Here is a 19,371-nt window from a genome sequence, read left to right on the forward strand (position 1 = left end):
TGAATGAATGAGACAAGGTCTCTCTCTTCCACCCAGGCTAAAGTATGGTGATGCAATCATAGTTTACTGCAACCTCGATCTCCCTGGCTCAAGCAATCCTCCCATCTCAGCTTCCCGGGTAGCTGGGACTACAGGCACGTGCTACTGTGCCTGGCTAATTAAAAAAAATTTTTTTGTAGAAACAGAGGTCTTGATATTTTGCTGAGGTTGGTGTGGATATCCTGGGCTCAAAGATCTTTCCACCTCACCCTTTAATAGCCGGGACTACAGGTGTACCTCAGCAGCGGTCCTCATTTCACTTTGCTTTCCAGGGGCACACCCTTGGCTACTTGCAATGCCCTCAAGCAGCCTTTCCCCAGTCCCTAGAAATAAAGACCCTGTGTCATACACTTTTATACCACCTTGGGCTCTGCCTACTGGGTTCAAGCGATTATCCTGCCTCAGCCTCCCAAGTACCTGGGATTACAGGCGTGCACTGCCAAGCCCAGGAAATTTTTGTATTTTACTTTATAAAGAATAGAGACGGGTTTTCACCAAGTTGGCCAGGCTGGTCTCAAACTACTGGACTCATGTGATCTGCTGCCTCGGCCTCCAAAATTGCTGGGATTACAGCCGTGAGTCACCACGCCCGGCCCAGAAAGGTATTTTTAAAGTTTTATCAGGAGATGTTACTTTAGAACATTTTAATTTGCAAATGATTTTTGGTTTAATTTTGAAACTTGATTGCACTGTGTTGGAATGGGGTGGAAATACAAATATTTCTTACCTGTCGAGGGACTCTTGAGGCTCCCCCTGCCCCGCTTTCTAATCTGGATTGCAAAGGCTGTAAAGATAGTGAAAGGGAGGGCCTGAAATTCAACTGAAAAGATTCCAAGGAGGGGGCAGTGAAGGAGGAGAGGGGAGGGAGAGACGGAGGGAAGGAAGTGAGAGGGGATGGGAGGGAATCAGGACAGACCTTTGACCCCTGGAAACTGATTAAGAAGGAAGTGGGATGCTGCTTAGAGAAAGCTGTTGAAGACTCAGTGAGGACCCTGTTTGGACACCGGGAAACTCCTATGGGAGCCTAGTCTTCAAGGGCTGTGGGAGTGAGACACACCCTGCCCCCTGGGGCTTCTACTGGAAAGATATCTGCCTTTGAACTTCCTCATCTCTGTTTGAGCTCCGTTGGAACAGACATGTGGACTGCCTCCCACTCCGCACCCCATCCCTTCTGACCCCCAGTAGCTGAGGGCCCAGGCACACTGCAGAGAAGGTGGTGGAGTCTGAACAACAGAGAGAAGAGGGAGGACACCCATCACCAGTTGAGTCAACCCAGAAGGCAACCCTCAAGCCCAACCCTCATTCTTTCCTTTGAGTAGCAATTGGAGGAAAGGTTTTGGCAATCAAGCTGGACAACAACTGAAAATCCAATCAGGATAAACTGCTTCAGACATGTGACTGGAAAATGATTGGGTTATAATGGGCTTAAAAGGAGTGGGACCTTCTGATCTGGCCTCAGAAAGGACTTTGAAGAGCAAGCGGCATTGTTCGCCTGCAGAAGCAGTGCTGCTGGTCTCTGGACAAATTTCTCTGGGAGGTGGAGACAAGGAAGCTCCAGCTTCGCTTTCCCTCGTGGCCCAGAGTGGAACATACTGAGCTGCACTGGATCATCTGGATGCACACGCAACTTTAGGAACTGGTGAGCTGAGAAATTTGGTATCTTTCATTTTGCCTCTCTAAAACTAGAGTTGGCAAACTTGTTCTGTGAAGGACTAGATGGTAAATATTTTAGGCATTGCGATTCTTTGCTTCAACTACAGTAGTCTTCCTTTATCCAGGGTTTTGCTTTTCGTGCTTTCAGTTACCTGCAGTTCCAAAATATTAATTGGAAAACTCCAGAATTAGGCAATTCATAAGTTTTAAGTCTCCAGCCCTTCTGAGTAGTGTGATAAGCTCTTGAGTCAGCCCTGCCCTGGGATGGTAATCCTCCCTTTGTCCTGAGTCCCCATGCTGTTGTCTGTTTGCGCTCTCTGTACCTTAGTCACTTAGGAGCCATCGCAGTTACCAGAGTGACTGTCCTGGTGGTATCTCAGTGCTTGTGTTCAATTAACCCTTATGGTACTCAATAATGGCCCCAAAGCACAAGGGTAGCCAGGCTGGCGATTCTAATATGCCAGAGAGAAGCTGTACAGTGCTTCCTTTAAGTGAAAATGGGAAAGTTTTTAATGTAATAAGGAAAGAAAACACAATCATATGCTAAGGTTGCCAAGATCTACAGTACATAAAGATATTTTGTCAGCGAGAGACTGCATTCACATACCTTTAATTTAATTAATTTATTTTTTTGAGATGGAGTTTCACTCTTGCTGCCCAGGTTGGAGTGCAGTGGCATGATCTCAGCTCACTGCAACCCCTGCCTCCCGGGTTCAAGTGATTCTTCTGCCTCACTCTCCCAAGTAACTGAGATTACAGATGCTCGCCACTACGCCCAGCTAACTGTTGTATTTTTAGTAGAGACGGGTTTCACCATGTTGGCCAGGCTGGTCTCAAACTCCTGACCTCAGGCAATCCACCCACCTCAGCCTCCCAAAGGCTTACAGGCATGAGCCACCACACCCTGCCTCACATACCTTTTATTACAGTATATTGTTATTTTTTTTTTATTCTTAACCTCTTACTGTGCCTATTTATAAATTAAACTTGATCACATGTGTGTGTGTATATATATATAAAAACATAGTATATATTGAATTTGGTTCCATCTGCAGTTTCAGGCATCCACTTTGGGGGTCTTGGAATATATGCCCCAAAGATAAGGGGGGACTACTGTACTCAACTCTGTCATAAAAGTGCGAAAGCAACCATGGACAACAACACTAAACAAATGATCATGGCCGTGTTTCACAGCACTTTATGGTGAACACTGACATTTTGAATGTTGTATAATTTTCACGTCATAAAATATTCCTTTTTCTTTTTTCTTTTTTTTTTTTTTTTTTTTTGAGACAGAGTCTTGCTCTGTCACCCACGTTGGAGTGCAGTGGTGCGATCTTGGCCACTGCAACCTCCACCTCCCAGGTTCAAGAGATTCTCCTGCCTCAGCCTCCTGAGTAGCTGAGTAGCTGGGATTACAGGCATCTGCTACCATGCCTGGCTAATTTTTGTATTTGTAGTAGAGAAGGGGTTTCACCATGTTGGCCAGGCTGGTCTGGAACTCCTGAGCTCAAGTGATTCATGCCCACCTGGGCCTCCCAAAGTGCTGGGATTACAGGTGTGAGCCACCACGCCCCGCCTCCTTTTGCTTGTTTATTCCCCCAGATTTAAAAATATAAAAGTTTGGCTAGGCCGGGCGCGGTGGCTCAAGCCTGTAATCCCAGCACTTTGGGAGGCCGAGACGGGTGGATCACGAGGTCAGGAGATCAAGACCATCCTGGCGAACACGGTGAAACCCCGTCTCTACTAAAAAATACAAAAAAAAAAACTAGCCGGGCGAGATGGCGGGCGCCTGTAGTCCCAGCTACTCGGGAGGCTGAGGCAAGAGAATGGCGTGAACCCGGGAGGCGGAGCTTGCAGTGAGCTGAGATCTGGCCACTGCAGTCCAGCCTGGGCGGCAGAGCGAGACTCCGTCTCAAAAAAAAAAAAAAGTTTGGCTGGGCGTGGTGGCTCACGCCTGTAATCCAGTACTTTGGGAGGCCAAGGCGGGCGGATCACAAGGTCAGGAGATTGAGACCATCCTGGCTAACATGGTGAAACCCCGTCTCTACTAAAAATATAAAAAATTAGTCGGGCGCAGTGGTGGGTGCCTGTGGTCCCAGCTACTCGGGAGGCCGAGACAGGAGAATGGCGTGGGCCTGGGAGGCGGAGCTTGCAGTGAGTGGAGATAGCGCCACTGCACTCCAGGCTGGGCGACAGAGCGAGACTCCGTCTCAAAAAAAAAAAAAAAAAAAAAAAAAAAAAAAAGAAAAGAAAAAAATGTACTCTTAATAATAGAAAAAAGTAAGAAAACAATACCTTAAAAGTGTAAGAAACATTCTTGACTTGCTGACTGTACAAAAACAGGGGAAAGGCCAATTTTCCAATTCCTGTCTTAAACCATTGTTTGCCAAAATGTAGTTGATATCCTATTAGCGAACTATAAAACAAGTTTAGTGGGCTGTCAGCTTATACAAAGAAATAGGATTTTTCGCTGACTGTAAGATGCCATCAATTATAAAAGTCACCCAGGCTGGATGCAGTGACATGATTATAGCTCACTGTAACCTCAAACTCCTGGGCTTGCAAGGTATATTTTACATCTTGTGTGGTAGGCAGTAATAAATGCTAAGTTGAAAAATAGCATTGAAGGTTAGAACATATGAGTTAAGGAGGTTGTGATTTTTGATACTGTGGTCAGGGAAGCCTTGCTGAGGAGGAACCACTGACGTGAGGCAAATCAGGAGCCCAGATGGGGTTAATCTGGGGAAAGAGGCATGCAAGGCCCGGCAACAACAAAAGTTCTGAAAAAGAAAAAGGTCTGGTATGTTCCAGACTCATGGGGCTCAGGATGGCTGCAGCAGAGGGAGAGGAGTTAGCAAGGGTGATAATGACCTAAGGTTCTATGGGGAAATTTTAAGTTTACTGGTATTTCCTATGAATGAGATGGAAAGTCATTGAGGACTTAAGAGCAAAATATACTTGCTCCCCTGTATATTTTAACAGGGGCACTGGGGCCACCATGGGGAGATCTGACAACTTTTAAGTCTGGCAACTTCTGCAATGATCCAGGGAGAGAACATAGTACCTTCCATCAGGGAGGTGGCAGTGGATATAGAAGAGAGTAGTCAGATTCCGGATATCTTTAGAAGATAGAGCAGACTGAGTTTGCTAATTGATTGACGGTGGTGTATGAGAGAAAGTCTGTCAAAGGATGACTCTGAAGTTTGTAGACTGCACAACTGGGTTTACTGAAAAAAGGAACATTACAGGAACAGCAAAGGGTGTGTGTGTGTTGTAGCTTTTATTGTGTGTGTGATGGGGTCTCATTTGGTTGCCCAGGCTGGAGTGCAGTGCCATGAACATCGCTTTGAAGTCCTGGGCTCAAGTGTTCCTCTTGGCTCAGCCTCCCAAGTAGCTGGGACTACAGGTGTGTACCACTATGCCAAGCTAGTTTTTTTTTTGATTTTTAATTTTTTTTGGTAGATATGGGGTCTTGCTATGTTGCCCAGGCTTAGAGCAGAATGTTTTTGAGAGAAGTTTTGTTTAAGTTGGCTAGAAACCTTAGACATCTGAGAGAGTACATCTGGGATGAGGAGGAGGTGAGCGAGGCATCTAGAGTGCAAAATTTAGAGGCGAGCACTCTCAGATGTTCCATCTGCACCTCCTGAAATCTTGCTTCCTTTGCCTCACAACTGCAGAAGACCAGGGTAGGAGAGAGAGGTGAATTTGAAATTATGCCATTTAAAATGTTTCAAGCCTTATTTCTGATGTGTAAAAGAGTGATGTTGATAGTTACCTCAGTGTTTTAAGGGAGGGTACAATAAAGTAATGATTTTGTCTTTTGAAATAAATATTGACTATTGTCACATGGTTGCACTTAGGTGGCAATTTGTAAAAAGACAGCTCTGGAAGTTGAAGGGACCAGTGGCTTCAAGCAAAAAGTAAACTGAAAATGGGAGATGTCTTTTTGTGTAAGGAAGTGGAATCACCAAAGAAGAATTTGAGAGAATCCAAAGAAAGCGACAAAGATGATGAAGATCCAGATCTGATCTTTGTTGGGGTGGAACATGTACATAAAGACGCTGAAATTCTCTTTGTCGGGATGATTTCAAATTCAAAACCAGTCGTTTCAAACATTTTGAACAGAGTCACCCCAGGCTCAAATTCAAGAAGAAGAAAAGGCCACTTTCATCAAGATCCTGCTCACGTGTGGCAACCTGCAAATCATGTGACCTCTATGGCAAAAGCCATCAGGCCAGTTTCTCCATCTGAGGGGAGATCTACAGATAGTCCTGTCACTGCGATGTCTTCACCTGAACCTGCTTATAAAATGGGCTCACCACACGTTGTTTCTCCCAATTCCTCAGATTCTCTCCCTCCAGGGACTCAGCATCTAGTTGGAGCTATGTTCTCTGGAGGAGGCAGAAGTGAGAGTTCTCCTGATTCCAAGCGACTTTCCACTTCAGATATAAACAGCAGAAATTCCAAAAGGGTTAAACTCAGGGATGAAATCCCAGGGGTACATTCTTTAGCTGTGGTCCCTTCAGATAGCTCTTCTATAATAAGCACAAATACATCCTCACAGGGGGTCTGCAACTCATCAAACCACGTTCAGAATGGAGCAACATTTCCTTGGGCTGATGCTAATGGAACAGCACATTTCAATCTTAGGAATCCAGAGAGAGCAAATGGGTCTGATGGCCTGGTAATAACAGACATTTCAAGTCTAGCAAGTCAAAAGAAGACCTTTGATCCCAGGAAAGAAAATCCCATCGTGTTACTTAGCGACTTTTACTATGGACAGCATAAAGGAGATGGGCAGCCAGAAGAGAAGACTCACACCACCTTTAAATGCCTCAGTTGCATGAAAGTTCTAAAAAATATTAAGTTTATGAATCACATGAAGCATCATTTGGAGTTTGAGAAGCAGAGGAACGACAGTTGGGAAGACCACACCACCTGCCAGCACTGCCACCGGCAGTTTCCCACTCCCTTCCAGCTACAGTGTCACATTGACAGTGTGCACATCGCCATGGGGCCCTCTGCTGTCTGTAAGATCTGTGAATTGTCATTCGAAACAGATCAGGTCCTCTTACAACACATGAAGGACCATCATAAGCCTGGCGAAATGCCCTATGTGTGCCAGGTTTGCCATTACAGATCGTCGGTCTTTGCTGATGTGGAAACACATTTTAGAACGTGCCATGAAAACACAAAGTATTTGCTTTGTCTGTTTTGTCTCAAACTTTTCAAAACTGCGATACCATACATGAATCATTGCTGGAGGCACAGCAGAAGGAGAGTCCTTCGATGTTCCAAGTGCCGACTACAGTTTTTGACGTTGAAGGAGGAAATAGAGCACAAAACCAAGAACCATCAAACATTTAAAAAGCCGGAGCAACTGCAAGGGTTGCCTCGTGAAACGAAAGTTATTATTCAGGCTTCAGTTCAGCCAGGATCAAGTGGTGTGGCTTCCATTATTGTGAGTGACACTGACCCTCCGCCTTCACCTGTAAAAACTAAAACGATGGCTATGAACACTGGAGATTCCAGACTCCCTTGCAGCAAGGATTCTCGCTGAAAATATGTTCGACTCACTTCCAGGAGTTGCGAAAGGCAGAAGTGAGGCTAGGCCATGTGTGCTTTGTGGCTGTAGATGCTAGCAAGCAATGTCATCAACTGTCAGGTTTTATTTACAGTGACATCTCATCAGCTCCCTATTGTCAAGAAGTAGCTCCAAAGTCTTCGTGCCCTTTCCCAGTCAAATGCTCCCAACAAGCCATCCCCTATTCTGACCTCAGAGGTTTTTCTTGTTTATGAACTTTAAATAAATGGAATAACACAAAGATTCTTGTCTTTGGCTTTTTAAAATAAGTGAGATGGCTGGGTGTGATGGTTCATGCCTGTAATTCCATCACTTTGAGGGGTTGAGGCGGGTGGATCACTTGAGGTCAGGAGTTTGAGACCAGGCTGGCCAACATAGTGAAACCCCTTCTCTACATAAAATAGAAAAATTAGCCAAGTGTAGTGGTGGGTGCCTGTAGTCCCAGCTACTCGGGAGGCTGAGGCAGGAGAATCACTTGAACCTGGGTGGGGGAGTTTGCAGTGAGTTGAGATCGCGCCACTGCCCTCCAGTCTGGGTGACAGAGCAAGACTCTGTCTCAAAATAAAGTAAAATAAAATAAGTGAGATGCATTTTTGCTGTGTGTAGCAGTAGCACATTCTTTTTCATTGCTGGGTAGAATTTTGTTGTGTGACTGTGGCAGTTTTATATAAATCTATTTTACTGTTGATGGACTTTGAGGCTGATTCTTCGACAATTTTGAATAAAGCTGCTACGAGCTTGTGCGTATCTTTTGGTAAGCATGTAATCATTTCTCGTGGGTATGTATGGCTATGAGAAGTGCTGAAACTGCATATATTTAGCTTTCTAGTGTAGATACTGCCAAATACATTTCCAAAGTGGTTGAAACGATTTACATTCCCACCACCGATATTGCAAATTCCATTGCTACTGATCCAGCACTTGGTACTGTCAGTCATTTTAGTAAGTGCCCTTCTCTTGAAATTGTAGTGGTACCTTATTGTGGCTTTAATGAGCATTTCCCTGATGAGTAATGGACCTTGAGATTATATAGTTATCAGCCACCTGAGTATTTTTTTTAAATTAAATGTCTATTCAAGTTTTGCCCCCTCTTACCTTTTTAAAAATTGGGCTGTCGACCGGGGAGGGTACGGGAACAGTGCTGGGGCACTGGAAATGTCCCATATTTGGATCTGAATGGTGGCTTTATGGGTGTACATACGTACATTAAGGTTTATCTTTCATATGTCTTATTTAAGAAATTGTCTACCAAGGACATAAAGATATTCCTTCTATGTTTTCTTCTAGAAGCTTTATTGTTTAGATGAGACATCTCAAACTGATTTTTTGTTAATGGTGTGATAAGGCACAGAGACTAATTTTTTCATATGCATACCCCAAATCAATCAGCACCTCCTACTAAAAAGACCACTCGTTCCCTACTGTATTGCAGTGGAAACTGTGTGAACCAGGGATGATTGTATATATGTGTTTCTGGAATCTATTTCATTTCATTTGTCCTGTTCTCTATCCTTGTGCTAAGGCTGCAGTATCTTAATTATTGTAGCTTTGCATAATCCTCCATGTGGTAGTTTCATTTCTCCCACTTTGGCATTCAAAGTTGCATTGGCTATTCCAAATGCTTTACTAATTGAAGTGGCTTTCATGGGTGTCCTTTGCGTGGTCTCAAACTCAGGTATAGTAGTTTACTTTAATTGTGATGTTAGCTATGGGGCTCTTTGTAGTTCCCCACTGACTGTAGGGGAATCGACTTACAAATCAGTAACAGAAAGATCACTGAAAAAAACCCCAAAGTCCCTCAATTAGGCAATACAGTTCTAAACAGGGCTGGGACTAGGGTGAAGCAAGCAGGGAACCTAAGGTGACAACGTGCCATCCCTGAAGCTGGGGGTGCATCTCTCCTTAATGCACTCCAGCCTCCTTGCTTATCTCACCCCAGTCCTGGTCCTCATTCTAAATAACCCATAGCTCCTCTGAGAAATTGCAGTGAAAAAAGGAAAATGTTGAATTGAAAGGTATTGAAAACAAGCACAAAATTTATGCAGTGGAATTAACACAGTTCCTGGGAATTTGTATTTTTAAATGCATATATTTGGAAAGAAGAAAGGTTCACTAAAGATCTAAGTCAATGCTGTCCATAGATCTTTCTGTGATGATGACAATGCTCTACTTCTGCTCTGTCCAATATGCTACAGGTGACTACTGATGTGTTGAAATGTGGCTAGTGTGACTGAGACACTAAATTTTTAATTTTATTTACTTATGATTAATTTAAAACTAAACCTATTTTTGATTAATTTAAAACTAAAGGAAGAAGAGACAAATCTTCCTTAAAGAAGAGTTGCAAAGTAATTTGCACAGATAATTTTCCCTTAATGAGACCTCATGGCCTTCCTGCGTGTAGGCAAGATTTGGTGACTTACTCCCAAAGAATAGGGTACGAAAGGGGAGAAAAAGTAATTTACAGTGGAGAAACCAGTAGGAAGTCATATTGATAGCATGGATTGCTGATGAGAAATTACGAGAAGGACACATCATGTCTGTGATAGTCTTCTAAAAACCATAACCCCAGTGTAACCACTAGAAAAACATCAAACCTAAATTGAGAGACACTCTGAAAAATACCTGCCCTTTACTTCTTAAAATTGTTAAGGTCATGAAAAGCAAGAAAAGTTTAAGAAACTGTCACAGACCAGAGAAGGCTAAGAAGACAAAATGACTAAGTACAAGTCAGTATCCTGCATGGGAATCTGGAACAAAAAGGATGGTGGGAAAAAGTAGCGACATTTGAATAAAGCCTGAATTTTGGTTGATACTAATTTACTGATGGATATTGGAATTGTTATGAAGCCAAAAGAAGATCATTTCACATATATTTATTTTTCATTTTATTATTTTTTGTGACGGAGTCTCACTCTGTTGCCCAGGCTGGAGTGCAGTGGTGCAATCACAGCTCACTGCAACCTCTGCCTCCCAGGTTTAAGCAATTATCGTGCCTCAGCCTCCTGAGTAGCTGGGACGACAGGCACGTGCCACCACACCCAGCTAATTTTTGTATTTTTAGTAGAGATGGGGTTTCACCATGTTGGCCAGGCTGGTCTTGAACTCCTGACCTCAAGTGATCTGCCTGCCTTGGTCTCCAAAAATGCTGGGATTACAGGTGTGAGCCACTGCGCTTGGCTTCATATATACAGTTTAGATATTGCAAATATCTTTACATCTCAGCGTCATATATACATTTTAGATACTGCAAATATCTTCTTTATATCTATGATCTCTTCATTTTGACTAAGGTACACTTCACTGAACAGAAATCTTCAAATGCAAAGGTCAGTAATATTTAGGCCATGTTATCTGATTATAATACAGTTAAAAATATCTTTTAAAAAGCTCAGAGATTTCAAAAATAAATAATTGTAAAAAAAAGTCATAGATTTCAAAAATAAATAACATACTATACAACCCTTGTGTTAGAATCACTATGTAAAAAGTAAAGTAGAGGTTCCTCTTCAAAGAGAGTTTCCTCCCTGTCGAATTAGGAATAAATAGTCACTTCTCTTAGAAGTAAAATTTATTCAAAGACCTGTGCTAACATTCTTAGATATCTGCTAGCTGTAATAAATGAATTAATGTATTTTGTGTTCTTAGCTCCCACAATTTAGCCTAAATATTTGCCCTGGCATGCTTATACTGGTCCAAGCAAGCATTAGGTCATAGCCTATTCCTCTTCCTTATTTGGAGGTGTTTTTACCTTTCTCAGCATTCCACAAGTTACTTCCTCCTTCCCTTGTTCTCCTCCGCCTTTGCCTCTGTTAGAAAGTTCTAAGTTGTTAGCCAATTGGGACAAACACAGAATGTGAGGTTCCGTTTCAGCCAATGGAAACCGGACAGAGCAGCAAGGTGGAAGCGTCAGGTTATAAATAGCCCTGTATCCTTTGTTCAGGGTACTCTTGGCAAAACTGCTGGCGAGTGTACCCTTTCTGCAGAAAGTAAAAATGGCCTTGCTGAGAAAATTAAATTTATGTTCAAGTGCTATTTCTTTCTGGTACTGGGGAAGAAGCACTTCTAACAACTAGGAAAATTAGGACATAACTAATTGAAGGATAATGAAAATATTACCAAGCAGAACTGGTGGGACACAGTTAAACTGGTACTTGAAGGTAAATTTATAGCATTAAATACAAGAGAAAAGAGTTTACAAGCAAATGATGTAGGCATTTTTCTCCAAAAGTTATAAAGAGGAGTAACAGAGCAAGCCTATGACGACAGGAAGGAAGGAAATAACAGAGTGGAAGAAATAGATGAAATAGATAAGAAAATAACATTATAGATTAATGAAACCAAAAGTGATTTACTCGCCCTCGCCCAAAAAGGATTGCTAAAATAGACTTTTGGCAGAATTGGTCAATTAAAAAAAATCAAAACCTGCAAGTAAATTGAGTGGGCAAACTTTATGTAAAGGTCCAGATACTAACTATTGTAAGCTTTTCATACACGGTCTCTGGCAATTAATCAACTTTGCTGTTGAAGCAGGAAAACAGGCATAAATAATACCTAAAGGAATGGGCATGTTTGTTGTTCCAATACAACTTTATTTATGGACACTGAATTTTGAATTTCATATAATTTTCACACGCCACAAAATATTATTCTCCTTTTTTTAGCCATTAAACAACATGAAATCTGTTCTTAGCTTGCTGCCAGCTGTACAAAAACAGGTGGCAGGCTGGATTCGACTGGCCCCAGATGTTAACTAGAAGAGGACAGATGTAAGGCTCAGTTGTTTCGTCACAATCCCTTAAGCATGGAGAGCCAGCAAAGGGACTACACCTGAGAATTATAAACAGCTGGACTTCTGGTGGGCAGACTATCCCCCGCCCCGAGCTCTGGCTGCCTCAGCCTCAGCTCTGGAACCCTGACTGCTTGGATGCCCCTCAGCTCTGGAACCCTGACTGTCTGGAACCCTGATCCAGAACCCAACATCCTTCCAAGGCCTCACGGGCATTGCTACCGCCCCCACCCCACCCACTCTCAAGCTGACCCCAAGTCCAGCAGTCACCACCAGGGGCGTCAGAGCGCGCGCATGCGCCCAGCTTGGAGCCGCGCCGATCTCGCGCCGGCACCTGGCAGCCAATCGCAGGTCTCCACTGGACGCGCGCGGGTGGAGGCGTGCGCGTCGGCGGCGCCGGGGGCCTGAGGAGGCGTAGTCCCCGCCGGCTTTTCCGCGGGAGCGCCTCCGGGGCCGGTGCGTGGCCGGCAGCTCAAGAACAGCAGCTGATCCGGACCGGTAAGGACGGGGGCGTGGCGCGGCTTCAGCGTTCCCTGAGGGGAGACTTGAGGGATTTCCTGGCAAGCCGCAGCCCTGCGGGTGGCGACCCCGCGCCTGGCGGTGCGCTGCCGGAGCGGCCTTTGCAATGCAGCCGCTTTCTGTGGGGAGTGCAAGGCAGAAGCAGGTCGCACGATCCCCTCACGCACACCCCCTTCCCTAATCTCAGCAGGCGCCACTTTCACATCAGCCTCCACTCCCTCACGCAGACGTCCCCACCCCCGGGCTGGGCCCGGGCCTCCCGGAGAAGGGGCCTTTCCTGGCTCCCAGTGCGCTCCCCTCCCCCATCGCCCCCGCGGGGTTTCTTTTGGCGCTCAATGTATTTAAAAATCTGAAAACTGCTTTGTAACCCCAGGCCCTCCCCCATTCTGGAGACCTGTAGGCCCAGACCCCTTAAGGCATTTGAATGTATTGGCCTCTCTCCCTTACCTCAGCGTCTTGTCTTACTGCGTGGCCGCAGGGACTCTTAAGGCCGCCCCTGGGTCCCTAATGGAGTCCCTCCCGTGAGAGCCGGGACCTGGGGTGATTTGAAGGCTTTTGATTTGGGCAGTTGGCGGGTGGGATGTTAACTTTGCTAAGGTGGGGGAGATTGGAGGAACAGATCTGGGGGAAAGGAATTCAGTTCACTTTTCTGGTTAAGTGTGAGATGATTGATAAACACCCAAATGGCAATGTCAGGTAGGCAGTGGGATCGCAGATATTCTCGTAACATGTAAGTAACTAACGCTTCTCTCTGGTTACCTCAAGGATGTGACCTTCTGCCTGGAATAGCTCAAGTTCTTAAAAGTTGCGTTGTAAACCTGAGGTAAGAAGAGAGAAGTCTGCCTAATAAGGACCAAAGTTGTATCTTTTTTCCTTCAGTTTCGCTCTCTTGCCCGTTCCTGTGCTAAAACATAGCTCTTTAGTGTTTAATATTTTACTAAGGGAATCTGAATGTGTATGATTAGTTCAGGTCAATTGATAAAGGTAATTCGGGAACCCTGTAAATTGCTTTCTTGAGAAAGGAGAGGGGGTGATAGTGGCATTCTTTTACCAGATCTTTTGAAAAAGAGAGTAAGAGCATCATGGATGTTAAGTTATATAAAGCTGACTTCTTTTATCATACCCCCTTTCTCAACAGCTGTTGTTTCATGAGGTAATTGCCTCAGGAAACTTTCAGAGTTGTCCATATTTGCTATCTCCTGTTCTCATTCTTCTTTAAACCCACTGTTGTCGAGGTCACCAGTGAATTCCACTTTGCTTAATCCATGGCAGGACAGGGGAGGCCATCTGAAGTCATTGCGTGCCAGTAGGTGAGATTATAGGTGAATTCTGTGGCCAGCAATTTGTAATTACAGCTCAGTGAGACCCATTGTATTAGTTATCTATTGCCGTGTAACAAATTGTCTCAAAACTTAGTAGTTTAAAAAAAATTTTATTACCTCATAGTTTTTGAAGGTCTGGAATCCAAGAGTGGCTTAGCTGGCTGGTTCTGGCTCAGGGTCTCTCATGAGGTTTCAGTCAAACTTTTGGCTGGATTGTCAGTCTTTCCGAGATTGACTTGGGTTGGATCATCTGCCTCTAAGCTCACTCACTGGGCTGTTGACAAGAGGCCTCAGTTCCTCACTCTGTGGGCCTCTCTGTGGGGCTGTTCGTGTTATAGTAGCTGGCTTACTTCAGAGCAAATTATTCAAGAGACCTTGTACCCAAGATGAAGGGCAGTCTTTATGACCTAATTTCTGAAGTGGCATACCATCACTTTTTGCTGTATGTGCTTGATCCCACAGACCAACCCTGTTACAATGTGGGAGAGGGCTACATCTATGTGAATTCCAGGAAATGGGATTCATTTAGGTCGGTCTTGGAGGATGGCTACCACAGCCATTTATCCACCATTTAACCCTTTTCCATAAGATCTCAAAGCATTGTCCTGTTACTCTTTGTGAATAATTTGACTTCTTGCTAAGGCCAAAACCTCTACATGTGCACTTTTTAATTTAAGGATATTATTCTAGCAAGACTTCTCTTTGTCTAGGGTTAAGTTTTCTGTCTCTCCAGATCATTAACATAGCAAACATACTGATTGTACTGTAACCTCACCTTAAAGGTCTCGTTTTTGATGCCACATCTCCCATCTGCTTGTTTTATTTTGTATTTGCTTGTCCTTACAGGAAAATTTCTCTAGAGTTGTCCATATTTGCTAACTCCTGTTCTCATTCTCCTTTAAACCCACTGTTGTCGAGGTCACCAGTGAATTCCATTTTGCTTATTAATCCATTGGTCAGTTTTAGTTGATTTTCTTGATTTTATTTGATCTATTGGCAGCATATATTATAGTTGTTCCTTTTCTCCTCCCCTTTGGATTCTGGGATGCTTCTCTTTCTTGATTCTCCTCCCACCGGAATGGCTGTGAATAATTGTTTCTTTTTAATTTCCTTTACCAGCTCCTTCTCATCTCCATGATCTCTAATCAATGGAATGAGCCAGAGCTTAGATCTCAGACCTCTTTCCCTGAGTGATCTCATCCAGTCTTGTGTTTTAAATAATGCTGCATACCGAAGACTTCAAAATTTAAGTACCTACCTCAGAACTTTCCTTGAGCTCTGATCTCATAGATTTACCTGCTCAGCATTACCTCTTATGTGTCCTCCTCCTCTCCTTCACATCCCAAACCCAATCCATCAGTGAACCTTATAGGCCTTCTAGATTTTGATCTAGAGTCCGACTCCTTAGTATCTCCATTTCTCCACCCTGTCTGATACTACCATCATCTTTTGTTTATATTATTTCAGTAGCTTCTTGTCTTCTGCTTCCCTTGTTACTCTCTGAAGTCTATTCTCCACACAGTAGCCAGACCAATCCTGATGAAATGAATCAGATCATATTACTTCTCACTCACAACCTTCCAGTAATCTCTCATCACACTCAGGGTAAAAGCTGAAGAATTTATTTTTATTTTTATTTATTTATGTACTTATTTTTTGAGATGGAGTTTCACTCTGTCACCCAGGTTGGAGTGCAGTGGTGCGGTCTCAGCTTACTGCAACCTCTGCTTCCTGGGTTCAAGCGATTTTCTTGCCTCAGCCTCTCAAGTAGCTGAGATTACGGGTGCCCACCACCACACCCAGCTAATTTTTGTATTATTATTATTTTATTTTTATTTTTAGACGGAGTCTCGCTCTGTCACCCAGGCTGGAGTGCAGTGGCACGATCTCAGTTCGCTGCAGTCTCTGTCTCCTGGGTTCAAGCAATTCTCCTGCCTCAGCCTCCCAAGTAGCTGGGACTACAGGCACATGCCAGCACGCCTGGCTAAGTTTTACATGTTTAGTAGAGATGGGATTTCACCGTGTTGGCCATGCTAGTCTCAAACTCCTGACCTCAGGTGATCTGCTTGCCTCGGCCTCCCAAAGTGTTAGGATTACAGGCGTGAGCCACCGCACCTGGCCAAAGCTGAAGAATTTAGAATGGCCTACATGATCTTGGTTTTCCTTTACCACAATCAGCTCATTTTTTATCTCATTTCTAACTTGTCACCCTTTTCATTGGCCCATCTATGTTAGCCTGTTGATCAGTCCTTGCATGTGTTAAATGCTCTGGTCTCAGAGCCTTTGTGTTTGCTGTTCCCTTTGCTGGAGTAATCTTCCACCGGTAGCCATATTCATATTATATGAATATCAACCTGCTTCCATTTCCTACTTTATTTTTCTCCGTAGTGTTCATATAACCATCTTACTTTTGTTAAAAACAATTATTTTCTGACTACCCCTTCTGGAATGTCAGCTCCCTAAAGTGAAGGACTTTGGATCACTGCTGTATCCCCAGACCAATGCATGGCACCTTGTTGGCCCACCAAACTTTTATTGAATGAGTGGTCTTAAATTCCTCTCAAATACCTGATGCTTCCCCTCCTCCTTTTCTCTCTAGTCATGAGATGATCAGAACTGTGCAGATTCTTGATCATTCCTGTATAATTTCTCTCTTAGTTTTTTGTGGACTGGGATATGTTTTAATTCTACTGATGCAATACATTTTGTAGCTGTAGTTCCGCCAAAATAGCAAACATCAGAACATCAAATGTGTATGTTTGGTCTTATATGATGGTCTTTCTGTAGAGTAACAATTTCTCCCTAATTTCTTAACATCCCTCCCACCAGCTCAGTTCTAATGCAGCAATATTACCTTAGGGTCAAGTTGATATGTGAAAGGAGAATAGTGACTTTCACCTTTTGGCTTTTAACACTTAGTTAATGTGGGCACAAGTGTTTTTTTTTTTTGGTTTTTTTTTTAAGATGGAGTCTTGCTGTGTTGCCCAGGCTGGAGTGCAGTGGCACGATCTCAGCTCACTGCACTGCACCTCCCAGGTTCAAGTGATTCTCCTGCCTCAGCCTCCTGAGTAACTGGGATTACAGGCGTGCGCCACCATGCTCAGCTAATTTTTTGTATTTTTAGTAGAGATGGGGTTTCACCATGTTGGTCAGGCTGGTCTCGTAAGCCCCCTGCCTCGGCCTCCCAAACTGCTGGCCTCGTGAGCCACCTGCCTCGGCCTCCCAAAGTGCTGGGATTACAGGCGTGAGCCACCATGCCCGGCCTGGCACAAACTATTTTAATCTTATTCTTTGTTAGCTTCTTATACTTGTAAACTGCAAGTGTATATAGGTCCATTCCTTGTTCTTTCCCTTCAGTGTATAAATTAGTCATTTGGATAATACTGAATAATACAATTCTGAGAGTTGAGCTTAAGCATTAGTGTTGTATACGTTTGAAACAAAATGTGAATACTCTGCAGAAGTCTTAACTGGGGTTTTTTCCCTGGGAACTTCCCAATCACAGAGATCCAGGTTACATAGGGAGTCGTGATAGGACCTATCTGGCCTGCATAGAATATGCTCTCACAGCTTCTCACAATCTCTAGATTCCTTATAACTAGGTTGACTATGTAATTTGTCATTTAAACTGAAGGACTTATTAAAGATTGAAGAGTGGCACAATCTGTAATTACACAGAGATAGAAGTTTAAACTGCAACTGTCTTGGTCATACCAGCATATTTGGTAATCCTACATATAATTTATTTGGTCTTCCAAGTCCTTGATATTGGAGAAGTGTTCACTCTGCAAGGAGATATAACTATTCCATCTTTGGGAATGTATGACTCCCACTACAATTTATAAATTGACCACCTGATACTAGTTTAATTCTTTTTGTTGGCTAGATTAGCTTACATTGTTCGATTATCCTTGTTACCAATTGAGTCTGCTTAATGGTGCTTTGAAAATTTAGCAGCAGTTGTTGGGAGATGGAGGGTTATACCAGCCTGTTGCTAGGCATTTTTTTTCTTTGAAATATAAATTGTATGCCATAAAATTCACTCTTTGGCATGTGAAATTGAATGGTTTTTAGTATTATATACTTATAAAATTGTACAACCATCAGCAATATCTAATTCCAAGACATTTCATCAACTCTAAAGAAACCTTGTATCCATTAGCAGTCACTCCCTATATTACTTTTCTGTGGCTGCTATAACAAATTATCACAAACTTGGTGGCATAAAATAACAAAAATTTATTCTGCCTTAGTTCAGGAGGTCAGAAGTCTAAAATAAGTTTCACAAGACCTAAATCAAGATGTTGGCAGGGCTGTGCTCCCCTGGGAAACTCTAGGGGAGTATTCATTCTTTGCATCTTCTAGTTTGTGGATGTGACATTCCTTGGCTCGTGACCATGCCACTCTAATCTTTGCTTCTATCTTCACCTTTTCCTAGAGTATGTGTGAAATCTCCCTCTGCTTCTCTTACAAGGATACTTGTGATGGCATTTAGGGCCCACCTGTATAGTCCAGGATAATTTTCCCATCTACAAAGATCCTTTTTCCAAATAAGGTAACATTTACAGGTTTAAGGGATTAGGACCTGATATTCTGGGGGCCATTTTTCAAACCTGCTGTATTCCTTTCATTCCTCTTTTCGTGGAGCCCATGGCAGCTGCTACTTTATTTCTGTCTGTATGAATTTGCCTTATTCTGGACATTTTGTATAAGTAAAATAATAAAATATGTGGCCTTTTGTGTCTGGCATTATTCACTTAGTGTATTTTCAAGGTACACCGTATTGTATGCCTGTTTGTACTTCATTTCTTTTTATGGCTGAATAGTATTTCATTGTACAGATATACCACAGTTTGTTTATTCATTCATCAATTAATTTACATTTGGTTGTTTGCACTTTGTAGCAGCATTGTTGCTATATGTCAGCTAGCTTATGTATATGTTATATTTTCAGTTCTCTTAGGTATATACCTAGGAGTGATACTGTTGGGTCATATGGTAACTCTATATTTAAATTTTGAGCAATTGCCAAAGTTTTCCAGAGTACCAGTGTATATTGCCACCAGCAGTATATGAGGGTTCAGATATCTGCACATCCTCTGCAACACTTGAGATTGTTTTTGGCTATAACTAACCTAGTGGATGTGAAGTAATAGCTCATTGTGATTTTGATTTGCATTTCCTTAATGACTAATTATGTTGAGCAGCATTTCGTGTGCTGCTTGGCCATTTGTGTGTCTTCTTTGGAGAAGTGTTCAAATCCTGTTCCCTTTTTTTATTGTTTGTTTTTGAGACAGGGTCTCCCTCTGTTGCCCAGGCTGCAGTACAGTGACACAGTTATGGCCCACTGCAACGTCGACCTCCCAGGCTCCAGTGATCCTCCTATCTCAGCTGCCACCCTGCCTCATTCCGCTCCCCAGTAGCTTCGACTGCAGGCTTGTGCCACCATGCCCAGCTAAATT

General features: G+C 43.2%; 2 protein-coding genes and 1 gene segment (V, D, J or C); 2 read left to right on the forward strand and 1 right to left on the reverse strand.

Moving 5' to 3' along the window:
* LOC112633745 overlaps nucleotides 1–19,371 on the reverse strand; it is a 674,114-nt gene that overhangs the window by 391,870 nt on the left and 262,873 nt on the right.
* Nucleotides 1,486–7,520, forward strand: ZNF280A (zinc finger protein 280A). Its single transcript, XM_025400637.1, has 2 exons — nucleotides 1,486–1,678; nucleotides 5,556–7,520. Exon 2 carries the CDS (start codon nucleotides 5,627–5,629, stop codon nucleotides 7,253–7,255), a length of 1,629 nt encoding a protein of 542 aa, XP_025256422.1. The 5' UTR covers nucleotides 1,486–1,678; nucleotides 5,556–5,626; the 3' UTR covers nucleotides 7,256–7,520.
* Nucleotides 5,575–19,371, forward strand: part of ZNF280B (zinc finger protein 280B) — a 28,644-nt gene continuing 14,847 nt past the window's right edge. The window contains exons 1-3 of the mRNA XM_025400636.1: nucleotides 5,575–5,585; nucleotides 12,164–12,566; nucleotides 13,353–13,410. The gene's annotated coding sequence lies outside the window, so the exon portion shown is untranslated. The remainder of the gene's footprint in view (nucleotides 5,586–12,163; nucleotides 12,567–13,352; nucleotides 13,411–19,371) is intronic.

The sequence above is a fragment of the Theropithecus gelada genome, chromosome 10 (genome assembly GCF_003255815.1).
Source record: "Theropithecus gelada isolate Dixy chromosome 10, Tgel_1.0, whole genome shotgun sequence".
Lineage (NCBI taxonomy): Eukaryota > Metazoa > Chordata > Mammalia > Primates > Cercopithecidae > Theropithecus > Theropithecus gelada.

Bases quoted from the DNA above. Each gene is read 5' to 3' on its own strand.
- ZNF280A (XM_025400637.1), top strand. From the start codon at position 5,627: ATGGGAGATGTCTTTTTGTGTAAGGAAGTGGAATCACCAAAGAAGAAT.